This window comes from Triticum dicoccoides, chromosome 7A (genome assembly GCF_002162155.2).
Source record: "Triticum dicoccoides isolate Atlit2015 ecotype Zavitan chromosome 7A, WEW_v2.0, whole genome shotgun sequence".
NCBI lineage: Eukaryota > Viridiplantae > Streptophyta > Magnoliopsida > Poales > Poaceae > Triticum > Triticum dicoccoides.
In genome coordinates this window covers 718,719,497-718,737,017 of record NC_041392.1, presented here as the reverse complement: position 1 = coordinate 718,737,017, position 17,521 = coordinate 718,719,497, and the positions used below count along the sequence as shown (strand labels likewise).

At 43.1% G+C, this 17,521-nt stretch overlaps 1 protein-coding gene across 1 annotated transcript; it reads left to right on the top strand.

Annotated features, from left to right (window-relative positions):
* Positions 1 to 263: 263 nt before the first annotated feature.
* On the top strand, positions 264 to 2,947 carry LOC119331999. The gene is made up of 2 exons (XM_037605180.1): positions 264 to 400; positions 503 to 2,947. Exon 2 carries the CDS (start codon positions 1,504 to 1,506, stop codon positions 2,746 to 2,748), a length of 1,245 nt encoding a protein of 414 aa, XP_037461077.1. The 5' UTR covers positions 264 to 400; positions 503 to 1,503; the 3' UTR covers positions 2,749 to 2,947.
* The last annotated feature ends 14,574 nt before the right edge of the window (positions 2,948 to 17,521 follow it).

The window sequence follows — 17,521 nt, the reverse complement described above, 5'->3', positions numbered from 1 at the left end:
TTGATTGATTTTTTTTTCTCTTCATGATTGAGCATTCCATCAACTTGCACGCCATAGAATATGGAATGACCAGTAAACAAATCCATAGGTTCGAACTCATCTGTCATGTGTACCTGTCCTACATTCATCATTTTTGTATGTCAACTTGGTTATCGGGTTTTTGGACTGTAACACACCAGCTCACATGTACATGTGCTGACTAGATCTGAAATTTCAGACCCATGAGAGCCTTGATGATAGATGCATACACCCGATCCCTCCATTCTTCCTGTACCTCCCCTCTGCTCTTCCTCCCGGACCTTACCATTTTGCTGTGGTTCTGTGTTGCGACCTTGCTACCATAAGCCGAATTAATCTACCTTCATATCAGGGAGGTCAGATTAACCAAGTTCAGTCACAGGTACGTATTCATACATTAGCACACCTGCTACGATTCGAAGCAATTTATATTGGGACCTATTAGATGTGTATATAGAGATTTAGTTAAAATTCTTGCTTGCAGCTTGGCGTATCAATGGCTGGAGCTCAAGCGCCAATTCCATCTTGGATGGAACTGTGGAATGAGTGGGAGATCCAAACTGTTCTTCTTGCCAGCTTCAGTCTGCAGGTTATCCTCTTCTTCTTCGCAAGGATCCGCCGCTACACCCTCTCTTCTGTTCTCCGGGCGCTTCTCTGGCTGGTGTATCTGCTTGCTGATCTTGCTGCGGTGTACGCCCTGGGGCACATGTCTTCGTCGTTGTCGAAGAAATCGTCCGGCGAGCACCAGCTGCTGGCGTTCTGGGCGCCGTTCCTCCTGCTGCACCTTGGCGGCCAGGACACCATCACCGCGTACGCCCTAGAGGATAATGAACTCTGGCTGCGTCACCTGCTAAATATGTTTGTGCAGGTCGCCGGCACCGTGTATGTGCTGTACAAGTACATCACTGCGGGTGGGGAGACCTCTGTTCCTGCGGCTATGTTGGTTCTGGCCGCCGGAGTTCTCAATTACGGTGAGAGGATATGGGCAATGAAGCGTGCAAGCAAGGGTGGTTCCCGTTACAGAAAAGAGCGAACACGCAAGCCTTTTCTCGAGATGCTTCATGATATATGTGATATTTTCCGCACACAGGAGGATGTGGACAATGCTGCGATATCCCGCCAAGTCTGAAGTCTCTGAAGTGCCTTCAAAAATATGAGGAGGTATGGGCGTTGGCATAACCCAAAAAGAGACTACTTCACCAAAAACAAACAGTTCAGAATTTATACATTTACTGTGATCGCAGCACATATGTTGGGTCATCTACTTGTCAAGCCTTTAATCATAGACATGAATGATGTCTCCACAAATGGTGAAGACTACATCCATGAGCTACTGCAGCTTCGTGTAGATATAAAGAAAGACGACGAGATCAGAGATGCATCAGCAACGGAGAAGAGGAAAATTGGGGAGGTTTACCAGGCAATAGAGTTGGAGCTCAGCCTGGTGTACGACATTCTGTACACCAAGGCAGAAGTGATCCACACATGGAGTGGCTTCTGCACCCGTGCCATTTCACTTGTGTCTTGCTTCGCCTAGCTCTTAGGGTCTTCACAAAAGGCAATAGAGATGGCTACAGCACACCCGACATTGTTACCACTTTTGCTCTTCTGGGTGGAGCTTGCGCACTGGAGGTCGCATCTGTTTTGAAGATGATTTGGTCGACCTGGACATATGCCATCCTGAGAAACTATGACTGGGACCGGCTGGCAATTGTGATTCTGTTCGCACGGTACCACCTCGTCGCCATCAAGGATGGAAGGTGGTCCGATTCCATCGGGCAAATTAACTTGATATCCTTCTGTGTTCACAGAGGAAAGAAGGACCTCAAGGGAAGAATAGCCCGTTTAATTGGGCTCCGGGACTGGTGGGACAAAGCTCGCTGCACCAAACATCCCAAGCTTTCTCCTGAAGTGAAGGAGTTTGTATGGGGCTTGCTCAAAGGTGACAAGAGGCATATGGTACAAATTGAAGACGTGACCATCCAGAGTGGGTACTGGGCTCGCAGGTTCACGGGCTTTGCCGAGAGCCAACAGCTCAATTGGAGCCTGAGTATTGAATTTCACAAAAGCATGCTTATCTGGCATATAGCCACAAGCACCTTTCTCAATCACCCTGACGTCAAATCGGAGCTGGTCGGCAAGTATAAGGGCATGGCTGGAGCAGTTGAGACTCTCTCAGATTACATGATGTACCTCCTCGTCGAGCACCCTGACATGCTGCCCATCAAACCAGCTGCTCATAGCCTGTTTGGTGAAACCAGTGGCTCTTACATGCAGCTTCTGAGCATATGGAACAAATCTAATGCGGATGGGAATTACCAGATGATTCTGAATTACAAGAAAGTATTTTCTGATCCAAGAAAAGACAGGTCTATGGGTGTTGTTAACCAGGACGACCTTGTGCTGTGGCAAGCATGCAGTCTTGTTCACACAATGCTCAACATGAAGTTGGAGCTCATACATAAGATGGTAATAATTGGAACAGTGTGGGTGGAGATGCTGTGCTATGCAGCAACCAATGCAACTGGGGGATTCCACGCCAGGCAGCTGAGCAATGGTGGCGAGTTTCTGACCCACATCCTGCTCCTCATCAAACATGCTGATGCTGTCTCCAAATCAGTTGGTGGCATTGTGGAGGCTACTGTTGGCGATGACGAGCTGACTGCGGGCGGGAATTCTCCTTCTGTTCATAGTGATGGTTGCAACGACGAGATCACTGAAGCCTGTTGACCGATGGAGCGTGTTAAAAATCTGCCAATCTGTTCTGCTCTTCAAACCATGTATTTTTGTAATTCACTTTTCATTGTTTTCGTTGAATTTGTAACTCCATTTTGATTTCAGTCTTACTGCGGCTGGTGAAGGATGATCTCTCTGGCCAATTTGTAAGTCCCAGCGAACTTATTATTAGCACGATGAATCGGATTTCTGCTGTGGATTGCTTCTCTGTTTGATGCATCAAGGCATATTTGGTTGTGGGCTTAGCGCGGTAGCTTCTACTGTCAAACCCCAGTTTTTTTTGGAACGAAGACCCCAACGGCGTCCGGCTTTAAATTAATAAGCCAACAGGCGGAAACCTCCGTAGTTCACATAGGTTATCATAACGACAGGCCATCACAACGACCAAAAGATAAAACGCGAGAGTTCAATGACATCAACACGCAGGCTGGCAAATCCTCAGCTCACAGGCTGGCATAACGGAGAGATAAGAGCTACGAGGGAGAACAAAAGATGCCGAGGATGGTGACGATGCTTCAGTCAGGTCCAGCCGCTTATCTTGCTTCCATCTGGATGCAGCGGATCTTTGCCATCGTCTCGGCCATATGCTCCTCATCACGCGGTTTCCCCAACGGAGCCCAAGTCTGCAAGAAAAGGTGACATTTGTACAAAATATCAGCAGGGTGAGAAGGGAACTTCTTCTCAATCGTCATCTTATTGCGGGTAGTCCAAATGGACCAAAGGAGCACCCCAACGCATCTCCAAACTATCCGAGCACTAGTGCCGTTTTGCAAACGCAAGATATGTAAAAGATCGGCCCCCGATGTCGGGTTCCAATTCTGTTGGAAGGCAGCACGTACTGCGCTCCACGCAAATCTGGCTAGGTGGCAATGGAAGAAGGCGTGGTTAGCATCCTCATTGCAATTGCACAACGCACAAGATCCATCGGATGGGCCATTGCAGATCGCAACATTATCCGTCGTTGGGAGACGATTCTGAAACATCTGCCAGAGGAAGATTTTTATTTTGAGCGGGATGCCGACCTTCCATAGCCCCCGAGCTATGTCCAGCACGTCCCCTTCGGTAAGCTTGGTGTACAGAGATTTGACCGAGAACGATCCCGAGGAAGAGAGCTTCCATGAGACGTCATCCGCTCCCTGGCTAATAGTGTGCTGGCCAATCATAGCCAATATCTCGTTCCACTCTAATTCCTCATGTGGGAGAAGCGCTCGGAGAAAGTTTACTGAAGGGGGTGAGGTCCGGAGTGCCTCATCCACCATCAGCTCCGTGTTTGCAGCAACTTGGAAGGCTGCGGGGTGACTCTGCCACAGCGGACAGGTGCCGAGCCAGGAGTGGAACCAGAAACTAGTGGACTAACCGTCCCGAACCTGAAACTTTGCCCCTAAGGTAAACGCTGGTCGCACCGCTTGGATCCTCTGCTTCAAACCAGGCAGACTCAAAGAAGAAGCGCTTACTATGCCGGGCTCTCTCTTCCCCTGAAGAAAAGATAAGAGGAACGTGCTCCGATCCAATACGAGTTTCAGCCACTAACGTACATAATGGAAAAAGGACCTCCCATTCCGGGGTGAAAAACACCCGGTCCAGCACGCTGCGGACCCGGTCCAACTTCTTGTTGGTCCACGTGAACCTGGCCCCCGTCCGGGCCGCTTCGCGTAAAGCAGCAGCCGCAGTGGTGTTGAACATGGACACCCTTGTACAGTCCACCCGGTCATTGTTTTTGTCCGCACCCGAGTGGATCAAGTTAAAGTCTCCGCCCACCACCAGTGGCAGATTAATCGAGCGCTTGGCCCCAACCAAGGCCGTAACTTCGGCCAAAAAAGTCACCGATCGAGCGTGATCTGCAGGGCCATAAACACACACCACTACCCAAATAAGTCTAGAGACAGAATGCCTAATCGTAGCAGCGACAAAAAACGAGCCTTGTTCCCACGACAGCACCTCACAAATGCCCCTGTTACAGCCCATCAGGATCCCACCCGAGTGGCCAGAGGATGGGAGCCAATGCCAATCGACGATTAAGGGGGTCGAAGGCTAACAGATCACGGTAAGAAAAATCAGCTTTGATAGTCTCCTGAAGCGCAACCACATCAATTCGTTCTTTGGCCATGTATTCCCTAAGCTGTGTTTCGACGTCCCTCGTGACCACAGCCTCTAATGTTCCAGAAAAGATATCGCATTAGATCAGATTATACGGTTGCGCAGTCGGACCCCACGAGAGGTCACTTATAACCCAGAAGTATAGGGGATCGCAACAGTTTTCGATAAGTAAGAGTGTCGAACCCAAGGAGGAGCTAAAGGCAGAACAAATATTCCCTCAAGTTCTATCGACCAGCGATACAACTCTACGCATGCTTGATGTTCGCTTTACCTAGAACAAGTATGAAACTAGAAGTACTTTGTAGGTGTTGTTGGATAGGTTTGCAAGATAATAAAGAGCAAGTAAATAAAAAGTAGGGGCTGTTGTAAGTAAGAAACAACTAAGTTAGGTTTAGTAAAGAGCTTTTTGTTACGAGAAAGTTATTTGTCCCTAGGCAATCGATAACTAGACCGGTAATCATTATTGCAATTTTATTTGAGGGAGAGGCATAAGCTAACATACTTTCTCTACTTGGATCATATGCACTTATCATTGGAACTCAAGAAAGCATCCGCAACTACTAAAGATCATTAAGGTAAAACCCAACCATAGCATTAAAGCATCAAATCCTCTTTATCCCATACGCAACAACCCCCTTACTCGGGTTTGTGTTTCAGTCACTCACGCAACCCACTATAAGCGAATCATGAACGTATTGCAACACCCTACAACGGGGATCCCTCAAGCTTGCGCGACACGGAGAGCACCATAGGACAGCACCAATAATAAAACATGCAACTCAAACCAATCAAGATCATCAAATAGCCCATAGGACAAAACGGATCTACTCAAACATCATAGGATAACCATACATCATTGGGAAATAATATATAGCGTTGAGCACCATGTTTAAGTAGAGATTACAATGGGTAAGAGAGAGGTTACACCGCTTCATAGAGGAGGGAAGAGTTGGTGATGATGGTGGTGAAGTTGTTGGTGAAGATTGCGGTGATGATGATGGCCCCCAGTGGCACTCCGGCGCCACCGGAAGCGAGGGAGAGAGAGCCCCCTCCTTCTTTTTCTTCCTTGACCTCCTCCCTAGATGGGAGAAGGGTTTCCCTCTGGTCCTTGGCCTCCATGGCATGGGAGGGGCGAGAGCCCCTCCGAGATTGGATATGTCTCTTTGTCTCTCTCTGTTTCCGCGTTCTTAGATTCTTCCCTTTCACCGTTTCTTATATTCCCGGAGATTTGTAACTCCGATTGGGCTGAAATTTTAACACGATCTCTATCCGGATATTAGCTTTCTTGCGGAGAAAGAAGGGCACCAACCGCTGATAACCCACAAGTATAGGGGATCGCAACAGTTTTCGAGGGTAGAGTATTCAACCCACATTTATTGATTCGACACAAGGGGAGCCAAAGAATATTCTCAAGTATTAGCGGCTGAGTTGTCAATTCAACCACACCTGGAAACTTAATATCTGCAGCAAAGTGTTTAGTACCAAAGTAATATGATAGTGGTGATAATGGTAGCAAAAGGTAACAGCAGTAAAAGTAATGTTTTTGGTATTTTGTAGTGATGATAGCAATAGCAAGGGAAAAGTAAATACACGAAGAACAATATATGGAAAGCTCGTAGGCAATGGATCAGTGATGGAGAATTATGCCGGATGCGGTTCATCATGTAACAGCCATAACCTAGGGTGACACAGAACTAGCTTCAGTTCATTGATATAATGTAGGCATGTATTTCGAACATAGTCATACATGCTTATGGAAAAGAACTTGCATGCCATCTTTTGTCCTACCCTCCCGTGGCAGCGGGGTCCTTACGGAAACTAAGGGATATTAAGGCCTCCTTTTAATAGAGAACCGGAACAAAGCATTAACACATAGTGAATATATGAACTCCTCAAACTACGGTCATCACCGGTAAGTATCCCGATTATTGCCACTTCGGGGTTAACGGATCATAACACATAATAGGTGACTATAGACTTGCAAGATAGGATCAAGAACACTCATATATTGATGAAAACATAATAGGTTCAGATCTGAAATCGTGGCACTCGGGCCCTAGTGACAAGCATTAAGCATAGCAAAGTCATAGCAACATCAATCTCAGAACATAGTGGACACTAGGGATCAAACCCTAACAAAACTAACTCGATTACATGATAGATCCCATCCAACCCATCACCATCCAGCAAGCCTACGATGGAATTACTCACGCACGGCGGTGAGCATCATGAAATTGGTGATGGAGGATGGTTGATGATGATGATGGCGACAGATTTCCCTCTCCGGAGCGCCGAACGGACTCCAGATCAGTCCTCCTGAAAGGTTTTAGGGCTTGGCGGCGGCTCCGTATCATAAAACGCAATGATTTCTTCTCCCTGATTTTTTTCTCATCGAAACTCAATATATGGAGGTGGAGTTGGAGTCGGAGAGGCAACAGGGGGCCCACGAGTTAGGGGGGCGCGCCCCCCACCCTCGTGGCAAGGTGGTGGCCCCCTGGCCTTCATCTTTGGCAGGTATTTTTCTTATTTTCTGAAAAGTGTCTCCGTGAAGTTTCAGGTCATTCCGAGAACGTTTGCTCCTGCACATAAATAACACCATGGTAATTCTGCTGAAAACATCGTCAGTCCGGGTTAGTTCCATTCAAATCATGCAAGTTAGAGTCCAAAACAAGGGAAAAAGTGTTTGGAAAAGTAGATACGTTGGAGACGTATCAACTCCCCCAAGCTTAAACCTTTGCTTGTGCTCAAGCAATTCAGTTGACAAACTGAAAGTGATAAAGAAAAACTTTTACAAACTCTATTTGCTCTTGTTGTTGTAAATATGTAAAGCCAGCATTCAAGTTTTCAGCAAAGATTATAACTAACCACATTCACAATAACGCATAGGTCTCAAGTTTACTCATATCAATAGCATAATCAACTAGCGAGCCATAATAATAAATCTCGGATGACAACACTTTCTCAAAACAATCATAATATGATATAACAAGGTGGTATCTCGCTAGCCCTTTCTGAGACCGCAAAACATAAATGCAGAGCACCTTTCAAGACCAAGGACTGACTAGACATTGTAATTCATGTTAAAAGAGATCCAGTCAAGTCATACTCAATGTAAACTAACAGTAATGAATGCAAATGACAGCGGTGCTCTCCAACTGGTGTTTTTTAATAAGAGGATGATGACTCAGCATAAAAGTAAATAGATAGGCCCTTCACAGAGGGAAGCAGGGATTTGTAGAGGTGCCAGAGCTCAGTTTTAAAACAGAGGTGAATGATATTTTGAGCGGTATACTTTCATTGTCAACATAACAACCAAGAGATGGTGATATCTTCCATGCTACACACATTATAGGCGGTTCCCAAACAGAACGGTAAAGTTTATACTCCCCCTTCCACCACAAGCATCAATCCATGGCTTGCTCGAAACAACGAGTGCCTCCAACTAACAAGAGTCCCAGGGGAATTTTGTTTGCAATTATTTTGATTTAGTTTGCATAAAGCATGGGACTGGGCATCCCGGTGACCAGCCATTTATCTCGTGAGTGAGGAGCGGAGTCCACTCCTCTTGAGAATAACCCGCCTAACATGGAAGATACAGACAGCCCTAGTTGATACATGAGCTATTCGAGCATGCAAAACAAGATATTTATTTGAAGGTTTAGGGTTTGGCACATACAAATTTACTTGGAACGGCAGGTAGATACCGTATATAGGTAGGTATAGTGGACTCATGTGGAATAACTTTGGGGTTTAAGGGATTGGATGCACAAGCAGTATTCCCGCTTAGTACAGGTGAAGGCTAGCAAAAGACTGGGAAGCAAACAGCTCGAGAGAGACAACAGTCATGAACATGCATTAAAATTAATCAACACCGAATGCAAGCATGAGTAGGATATTATCCACCATGAACATAAATATCGTGAAGGCTGTGTTGATTTTGTTTCAACTACATGCGTGAACATGTGCCAAGTCAAGTCACTTAAATCATTCAGAGGAGGATACCACCCAATCATACCACATCATAACCATTTTAATAGCATGTTGGCACGCAAGGTAAACCATTATAAATCATAGCTAATCAAGCATGGCACAAGAAACTATGATCTCTAGTTGTCATTGCAAACATGTTTATTCATAATAGGCTGAATCAGGAACGATGAACAAATCATATTTACAAAAACAAAAGAGGTCGACTTCATACCAGCTTTTCTCATCTCAGCCAGTCCATCATATATCATCATAATTGCCTTTCACTTGCACGACCAAATAGTGTGAATAATAATAATAATAATAATAATAATAGTGTACGTGCATTGGACTAAGCTGGAATCTGCAGGCATTCAATAAACAGGAGAAGACAAGGCAATATGGGCTCTTTTGTCAGATCAACAATAATGCATATAAGAGCCACTTCAACAATTTAATTATGGTCTTCTCCTACCGACCCCCAAAGAAAAGAAAAGAAAGAAAACTATTTACACGGGAAAGCTCCCAACAAGCAAAAGAAGAACAGGAAATATTTTTGGGTTTTCTTTTTAATTACTACTACAAGCATGGAAATTAAACTGATTAAAATCTACAACTAATTTTTTTGGTTTTTCTTAAGGTTTATTAAACACACAAGAATAAAGCATAAAAAGGAAATTAAACTAGCATGGATGATACAATGAAAAAGTATGAGCACCAACATGTAGCAATGAGTGTGTGAACATAAATGTAATATCGGTGGGAAATACGTACTCCCCCAAGCTTAGGCTTTTGGCCTAAGTTGGTCTATGGCCACGGCTGGCCTGGCGGATATCCATAATAATAGTTGGGGTCGTACTGTGGTGCAGACAAGGAAGACTACGATTGCCACCGGCTGACAATCATCTCCGGATCCCACTGGTAATTAGACTGTCGTGAAGGATCAAATTGTGGTTCTGGCTCTGGCTCCTCGGCTGGTGCAGGGTTCCGGTAGGCGTGGATAGCCGTCAACGAAACAAGGTACGTGCCTACATTCAAATCAAACAAAGAAGGAGCAGGCAAGGTAATAGTCTCAGGATGATGTTTATTAAAGAACAATTGATATTTAAGCTCTCCTTCCCTATTCTTAACAATAAAATCATGTGGTACCATACTTTTATAATCTAAATAAACACGGGGCAGCACCTTTTCTTCCTTCTCATAATGCCTAATAGGTATGTTAAAATATGCAGCTAGGCGTGTAGCATAGATGCCTCCAAAGATGGGGCCCTTGGTACGATTCCGACTTAACCGTTTGGCAATAATGCCGCCCATACTAAAAGAGTTATCACAGTATAAACCATGGTGTGAAATAATAATATCAGGGATACTCAGGTTTCCACAGTTTCCGCGACCAGTTAAGCAACGACTAGCAAATAATGCAAAATAACGTAAAACAGGAAAGTGTATGCTAGTGATTCGTGCATCGGAAACCTTCCTTGTTTCCCCTACAGTGATAGTGTCAATAAATCCCTCCACATCATCACGATGTGGTTCTTCCGTATTTCCCTCAAAAGGGACTAAACAAATCCGACAGAAATCATAAAGTGACATCTCCTTATGCTCATCATATAAATAAAACTCCACCGTAGGTGGTGAGCTCCTAGAATGGAAATGAAAGTTTTGCACAAAGATATTTGTGAGCAAGAGATACTGATCGCATTGGTCGTGGAGGAAAGCGGTAAGGCCCGCAGTCTGAGCCAATTCATGAAAATCTTCATAAATCTCGGCTGCTCTTAAGAAATCCTTGGAAGGCTATTCACACGCCCGAACCTCCGCGGTGCGAGGCAGATTATACTTAGGCTTCGATGCCTTTTCCTTCAAACTTTGGCTCGATGAGCCCCTCAAAAGTCTCCTCATCATTTTCTAAAAAATTCTGAAATTTTTAGCAACTTCAAAAAAAGTAAACCAAACTCAATAATATTGATAGTAACTACTCCTACAAGTGCGGGCCTATATCATGCATCAAAACTACTTTTGACCATATAAATTTGACATGCAAGCTCAATAACAAGGTCACCTAAGCAACACAAATTTGCAATGAATAAAGCACTAGAACAAAAACTAATTGGACCAATGGAGGAGTCACATACCAAGGAACAATCTCCCCAAGAAGTTTTGTGAGAGGTGCTTTGAGCAAGGAGATCGAAAATGGCAGCAAAGAGAGCTAGAACTCGTGCTTGAGCTGGATATTCGTGTTTGTGGGAGCAAGATGAAGTGTGTGGGTGCAGGAATAAGTGGAGGAGGGCCAGCGTGGGCCCATGAGGCAGGGGCGCGCCCTCCACCCTCGTGGGCAGGTGGTTGCCCCCCTGGTGTGTTCTCAGTTCCATAAATCGTCAAATATTCTAGAAAAAAACATATTTAATTTTCAGGGCATTTGGAGAACTTTTATTTCTGAGGTATTTTTATATTGCACGGATAATCGGATAACAGACAGAAAAATATTTATTTTTATTTTATTTAATATAAATTAAAGAAAGTAAAAGTGGGGTATAGAAGGTTGTGCCTTCTAGTTTCATCCATCTCATGATCATCAAAAGGAATCGACTAACAAGGTTGATCAAGTCTTGTTAACGAACTCATTCCGAATAGCATGGAACCGGAGAAATTTCGAATAACACTATGTTACCTCAACGGGGATATGCACATCCCCAACAATAAGAATGTCATATTCCTTCTTGACAGTAGGAAGAGGAAATTCAAAGCCTCCAAATATAATGGATGGAATTTTTCCAATAGAGTTGATACTATGAACTTGAGGTTGTTTCCTCGGAAAGTATACCGTGTGCTCATTACCATTAACATGAAAAGTCACATTGCCTTTAGTGCAATCAATAACAGCCCCTGTAGTATTCAAAAAGGGTCTTCCAAGAATAATAGACATACTATCATCCTCGGGAATATCAAGAATAACAAAGTCCATTAAAATAGTAACGTTTGCAACTACAACAGGCACATCCTCACAAATACCGACAGGTATAACAGTTGATTTATCAGCCATTTGCAAAGATATTTCAGTAGGTGTCAACTTATTCAAATCAAGTCTATGATTTAAAGAGAGAGACATAACACTAACACCGGCTCCAAGATCACATAAAGCAGTTTTAACATAGTTTCTTTTAATAGAGCATGGTATAGTGGGTACTCCTGCATCTCCAAGTTTCTTTGGTATTCCACCCTTAAAATTATAATTAGCAAGCATGGTGGAAATTTCAGCTTCCGGTATCTTTCTTTTATTTGTAATAATATCTTTCATGTACTTAGCATAAGGATTTGTTTTGAGCATATCAGTTAATCGCATACGCAAAAAGATAGGTCTAATCATTTCAGCAAAGCTCTCAAAATCCTCATCATCCTTTTTCTTGGATGGTTTGGGAGGAAAGGGCATGGGTTTCCTAACCCAAGGCTCTCTTTCTTTACCATGTTTCCTAGCAACAAAGTCTTTCTTATCATAACGTTGATTCTTTGATTGTAGGTTATCAAGATCAACAGCAGGTTTAATTTTTATATCATTATCATTACTAAGTTGAGCATCATTATGAACATTATTATTAGCATTATCACTAGTTTCAGGTTCATTACCAGATTGAGTTTCAGCATCAGAAATAGAAATATCATTTGGATTCTCAGGTGTTTCAACAATAGGATCACTAGAAGCATGCAAAGTCCTATCATTTTTCTTTTTCTTATTTTTAGAAGAACTAGGTTCATCTAAATTATTTCTCTGAGAATCTTGCTCAATTCTCTTAGGATGGCCTTCAGGATACAAAGGTTCCTGAGTCATTCTACCACCTCTAGTCATAACTCTAACAACATTATCATTATTCTTATTATTCAATTCATTGAGCAAATCATTTTGAGCTTTAAGTACTTGTTCTACTTGAGTGGTAACCATCGAAGCATGTTTACTAATAAGTTTAAGTTCACTTTTAACATTAGCCATATAATCACCCAAGTTTCCAAGCATATCTGAATTGTATTTTAATTGTCTACCAAAATAAGCATTAAAATGTTCTTGCTTAACCATAAATTTATCAAACTCATCTAAGCATGGGCTAGCAATTTTGGTAAATGGGATTACAACTTTTTTCATATCTATAGAGAGAATTTACCTTTACTACCTGTGTCGGGTTATCAAGACCATGAGTTTCTTCAATAGGTAATGGATTTGGATTATATGTTTCTTCAACAGGTGGTAAATTAAGACCATGTATTTCTTCAATAGGAGGTAAATTCTTAACATCTTCAGCTTTAATACCTTTTTCTTTCATAGATTTCTTTGCCTCTTGCATATCTTCATGGCAAGTGGTTCTTCATCATCACTTTCATCAGTATCATCAGATTCAATATTTTCAATTTCTCTAGCCCTAGCAAGTTGTTCATCAAGAAAAGCAATAAGTGGCATAGTAGTATCAGGCATAGAGGTAGTTTCATCATAAGTATCATGCATAGCAAAAGTGGCATCATCAATAACATGCGACATATCAGAACGAATAGCAGAAGCAGGTGTAGGTGTCGCAAGCTTACTCAAAACAGAAGGTGAATCAAGTGCAGAGCTAGATGGCAGTTCCTTACCTCCCCTCGTAGTTGAGTGATAGGTCTCCAATGTATCTACTTTTCCAAACACTTTTGCCCTTGTTTTCGACTCTAACTTGCATGATTTGAATGGAACTAACCCGGACTGACGTTGTTTTCAGCAGAACTACCATGGTGTTATTTATGTGCAGGAGCAAACGTTCTCGGAATGACCTGAAACTTCACGGAGACACTTTTCAGAAAATAAGAAAAATAACTGCCAAAGATGAAGGCCAGGGGGCCCACCACCTTGCCACGAGGGTGGGGGCCGCGCCTGCCCCCCTTGGGTGTGCCCCCTACCTCGTGGGCCCCCCATGTTGCCTCTCCGACTCCAACTCCACCTCCATATATTGAGTTTCGATGAGAAAAAAATCAAACAGAAGAATTCATCGCGTTTTACGATACGGAGCCGCCGCCAAGCCCTAAAACCTCTCGGGAGGGCTGATCTGGAGTCCGTTCGGGGCTCTGGAGAGGGGAATCTGTCGCCATCGTCATCATCAACCATCCTCCATCACCAATTTCATGATGCTCACCGCCGTGCATGAGTAATTCCATCATAGGCTTGCTGGACGGTGATGGATTGGATGAGATCTATCATGTAATCGAATTAGTTTTGTTAGGGTTTGATCCCTAGTGTCCACTATGTTCTGAGATTGATGTTGCTATGACTTTGCTATGCTTAATGCTTGTCACTAGGGCCCAAGTGCCATGATTTCAGATCTGAACCTATTATGTTTTCATCAATATATGAGTGTTCTTGATTCTATCTTGCAAGTCTATAGTCACCTATTATGTGTTATGATCCGTTAATCCCAAAGTGACAATAATCGGGATACTTACTGGTGATGACCGTAGTTTGAGGAGTTCATGTATTCACTATGTGTTAATCCTTTGTTCCGGTTCTCTATTAAAAGGATGCCTTAATATCCCTTAGTTTCCGTAAGGACCCCGCTGCCACGGGAGGGTAGGACAAAAGATGTCATGCAAGTTCTTTTCCATAAGCATGTATGACTATATTCGGAATACATGCCTACATTATATCAATGAACTGGAGCTAGTTCTGTGTCACCCTAGGTTATGACTATTACATGATGAACCGCATCCGGCATAATTCGCCATCACCGATCCATTGCCTACGAGCTTTCCATATATTGTGCTTCGCTTATTTACTTTTCCGTTGCTATTCCTATCATCACTACAAAATACTAAAAACATTACTTTAGCTACTGTTACCTTTTGCTACCGTTACCACTACTATCATATTACTTTGTTACTAAACACTTTGCTGCATATATTAAGTTTCCAGGTGTGGTTAAATTGACAACTCAGCTGCTAATACTTGAGAATATTGTTTGGCTCCCCTTGTGTCGAATCAATAAATTTGGGTTGAATACTCTACCCTCGAAAACTGTTGCGATCCCCTATATTTGTGGGTTGTCATTGAGGGATAGATCTTGGTGTTTGGATCTCTCAAATTCTTCATAATGATAAGCAGATTTATATCCCAAGTGATTCAAAGAATAGAGCTATGCTCCCCTGCAACGGCGCCAGAAAATAGTCTTGATAACCCACAAGTATTGGGGATCACAACAGTTTTCGAGGGTAGAGTATTCAACCCAAATATATTAATTCGACACAAGAGGAGCCAAAGAATATTCTCAAGTATTAGTAGCTAAGTTGTCAATTCAACCACACCTGGAAACTTAATATCTGCAGCAAAGTGTTTAGTAGCAAAGTAATATGATAGGGTGATAACGGTAGCAAAAGGTAACAGCAGTAAAAGTAATGTTTTTGGTATTTTGTAGTGATGATAGCAATAGCAACGGAAAAGTAAATACGCGAAGAACAATATATGGAAAGCTCATAGGCAATGGATCAGTGATGGAGAATTATGCCGGATGCGGTTCATCATGTCAGTCATAACCTAGGGTGACACAGAACTACCTCCAGTTCATTGATATAATGTAGGCATGTATTCCGAACATAGTCATACGTGCTTATGGAAAAGAACTTGCATGGCATCTTTTGTCCTACCCTCCCCTGGCAGCGGGGTCCTTACGGAAACTAAGGGATATTAAGGCCTCCTTTTAATAGAGAACCGGAACAAAGCATTAACACATAGTGAATACATGAACTCCTCAAACTACGGTCATCACCGGTAAGTATCCCGATTATTGTCACTTCGGGGTTAACGGATCATGACACATAATAGGTGACTATGGACTTGCAAGATAGGATCAAGAACACTCATATATTGATGAAAACATAATAGGTTCAGATCTGAAATCATGGCACTCGGGCCCTAGTGACAAGCATTAAGCATAGCAAAGTCATAGCAACATCAATCTCATAACATAGTGGACACTAGGGATCAAACCCTAACAAAACTAACTCGATTACATGATAGATCCCATCCAACCCATCACCGTCCAGCAAGCCTACGATGGAATTACTCACGCATGGCGGTGAGCATCATGAAATTGGTGATGGAGGATGGTTGATGATGATGATGGCGACGGATTCCCCTCTCCGGAGCCCCGAACGGACTCTAGATCAGCCCTCCCGAGAGGTTTTAGGGCTTGGCGGCGGCTCCGTATCGTAAAATGCGATGATGTCTTCTTCCTGATTTTTTTCTCATCGAAACTCAATATATGGAGGTGGAGTTGGAGTCGGAGAGGCAACAGGGGCCCACGAGGTAGGGGCGCGCCCTAGGGGGGCAGGTGCGCCCCCCACCCTCGTGGCAAGGTGGTGGCCCCTGTCCTTCATCTTTGGCAGGTATTTTTCTTATTTTCTGAAAAGTTTCTCCGTGAAGTTTCAGGTCATTCCGAGAACGTTTCCTCCTGCACATAAATAACACCATGGTAATTCCGTTGAAAACAGCGTCAGTCCGGGTTAGTTCCATTCAAATCATGCAAGTTAGAGTCCAAAACAAGGGCAAAAGTGTTTGGAAAAGTAGATACGTTGGAGACGTATCAACCGCCTTACGGGGTGGCCACAAGGGTCAGGGGTGCGCCCCTGCCTCGTGGGCCCCTCGAGCATCGTCTCGTGTTGATTTCACTTCCCCAAAATCATATATATTCCAAAAAAAATCTCTGTCAGTTTTTATCCCGTTTGGACTCCGTTTGATATGGATATTCCGCAAAACAAAAAAACATGCAATAAACAGGAACTGGCACTGGGCACTGGATCAATATGTTAGTCCCAAAAATAGTATAAAAATTTGCCAAAAGTATATGAAAGTTGTAGAATATTGGCGTGGAACAATCAAAAATTATAGATACGACGGAGACGTATCAGCATCCCCAAGCTTAATCCGTGCTCGTCCTCGAGTAGGTAAATGATAAAAAGATATTTTTTGATGTGGAATGCTACCTAGCATAATCTTGATCACATATCTAATCATGGCATGAATATTAAGACACGAGTGATTCAAAGCAATAGTCTATCATTTAACATAAAAACAATAATACTTCAAGCCTAGTAATAAAGAAATCATGTCTTTTCAAAATAACAAGGCCAAAGAAAGTTATCCCTACGAAATCATATAGTCTGGTTATGCTCCACCTTCACCACACAAAATATTCACATCACACACAACCCCAATGACAAGCCGAGCAATTGGTTCATACTTTTTAACGCGCTTCAGGATTTTCAACCCTCACGCAATACATGAGCGTGAGCCATGGATATAGCACTATAGGTGGAATAGAATGGTGGTTGTGGAGAAGACAAAAAGGAGAAGATAGTCTCACATCAATTAGGCGTATCAACGGGCTATGGAGATACCCATCAATAGATATCAATGTGAGTGAGTAGGGATTGCCATCCAACTTGCTTGCTCCTGAAGACCTAGGGCATTTGAGGAAGCCCATCGTTGGAATATACAAGCCAAGTTCTATAATGAAAATTCCCATTAGTATATGAAAGTGATAACTCAAGAGACTCTCTATATGAAGAACATGGTGCTACTTTGAAGCACAAGTGTGGAAAAAAGATAGTAGCATTGTCCCTTTTTATTTATATTTTTTTGGGCCTTCCTTTTTTTGGCCTTTCTCCTTTTTTTATTTGGGCATTCCCCCTTTTTTTGGCC

Coding starts and splice junctions, on each gene's coding strand:
- LOC119331999 (XM_037605180.1), top strand. CDS start 1,504: ATGGAGTGGCTTCTGCACCCGTGCCATTTCACTTGTGTCTTGCTTCGC.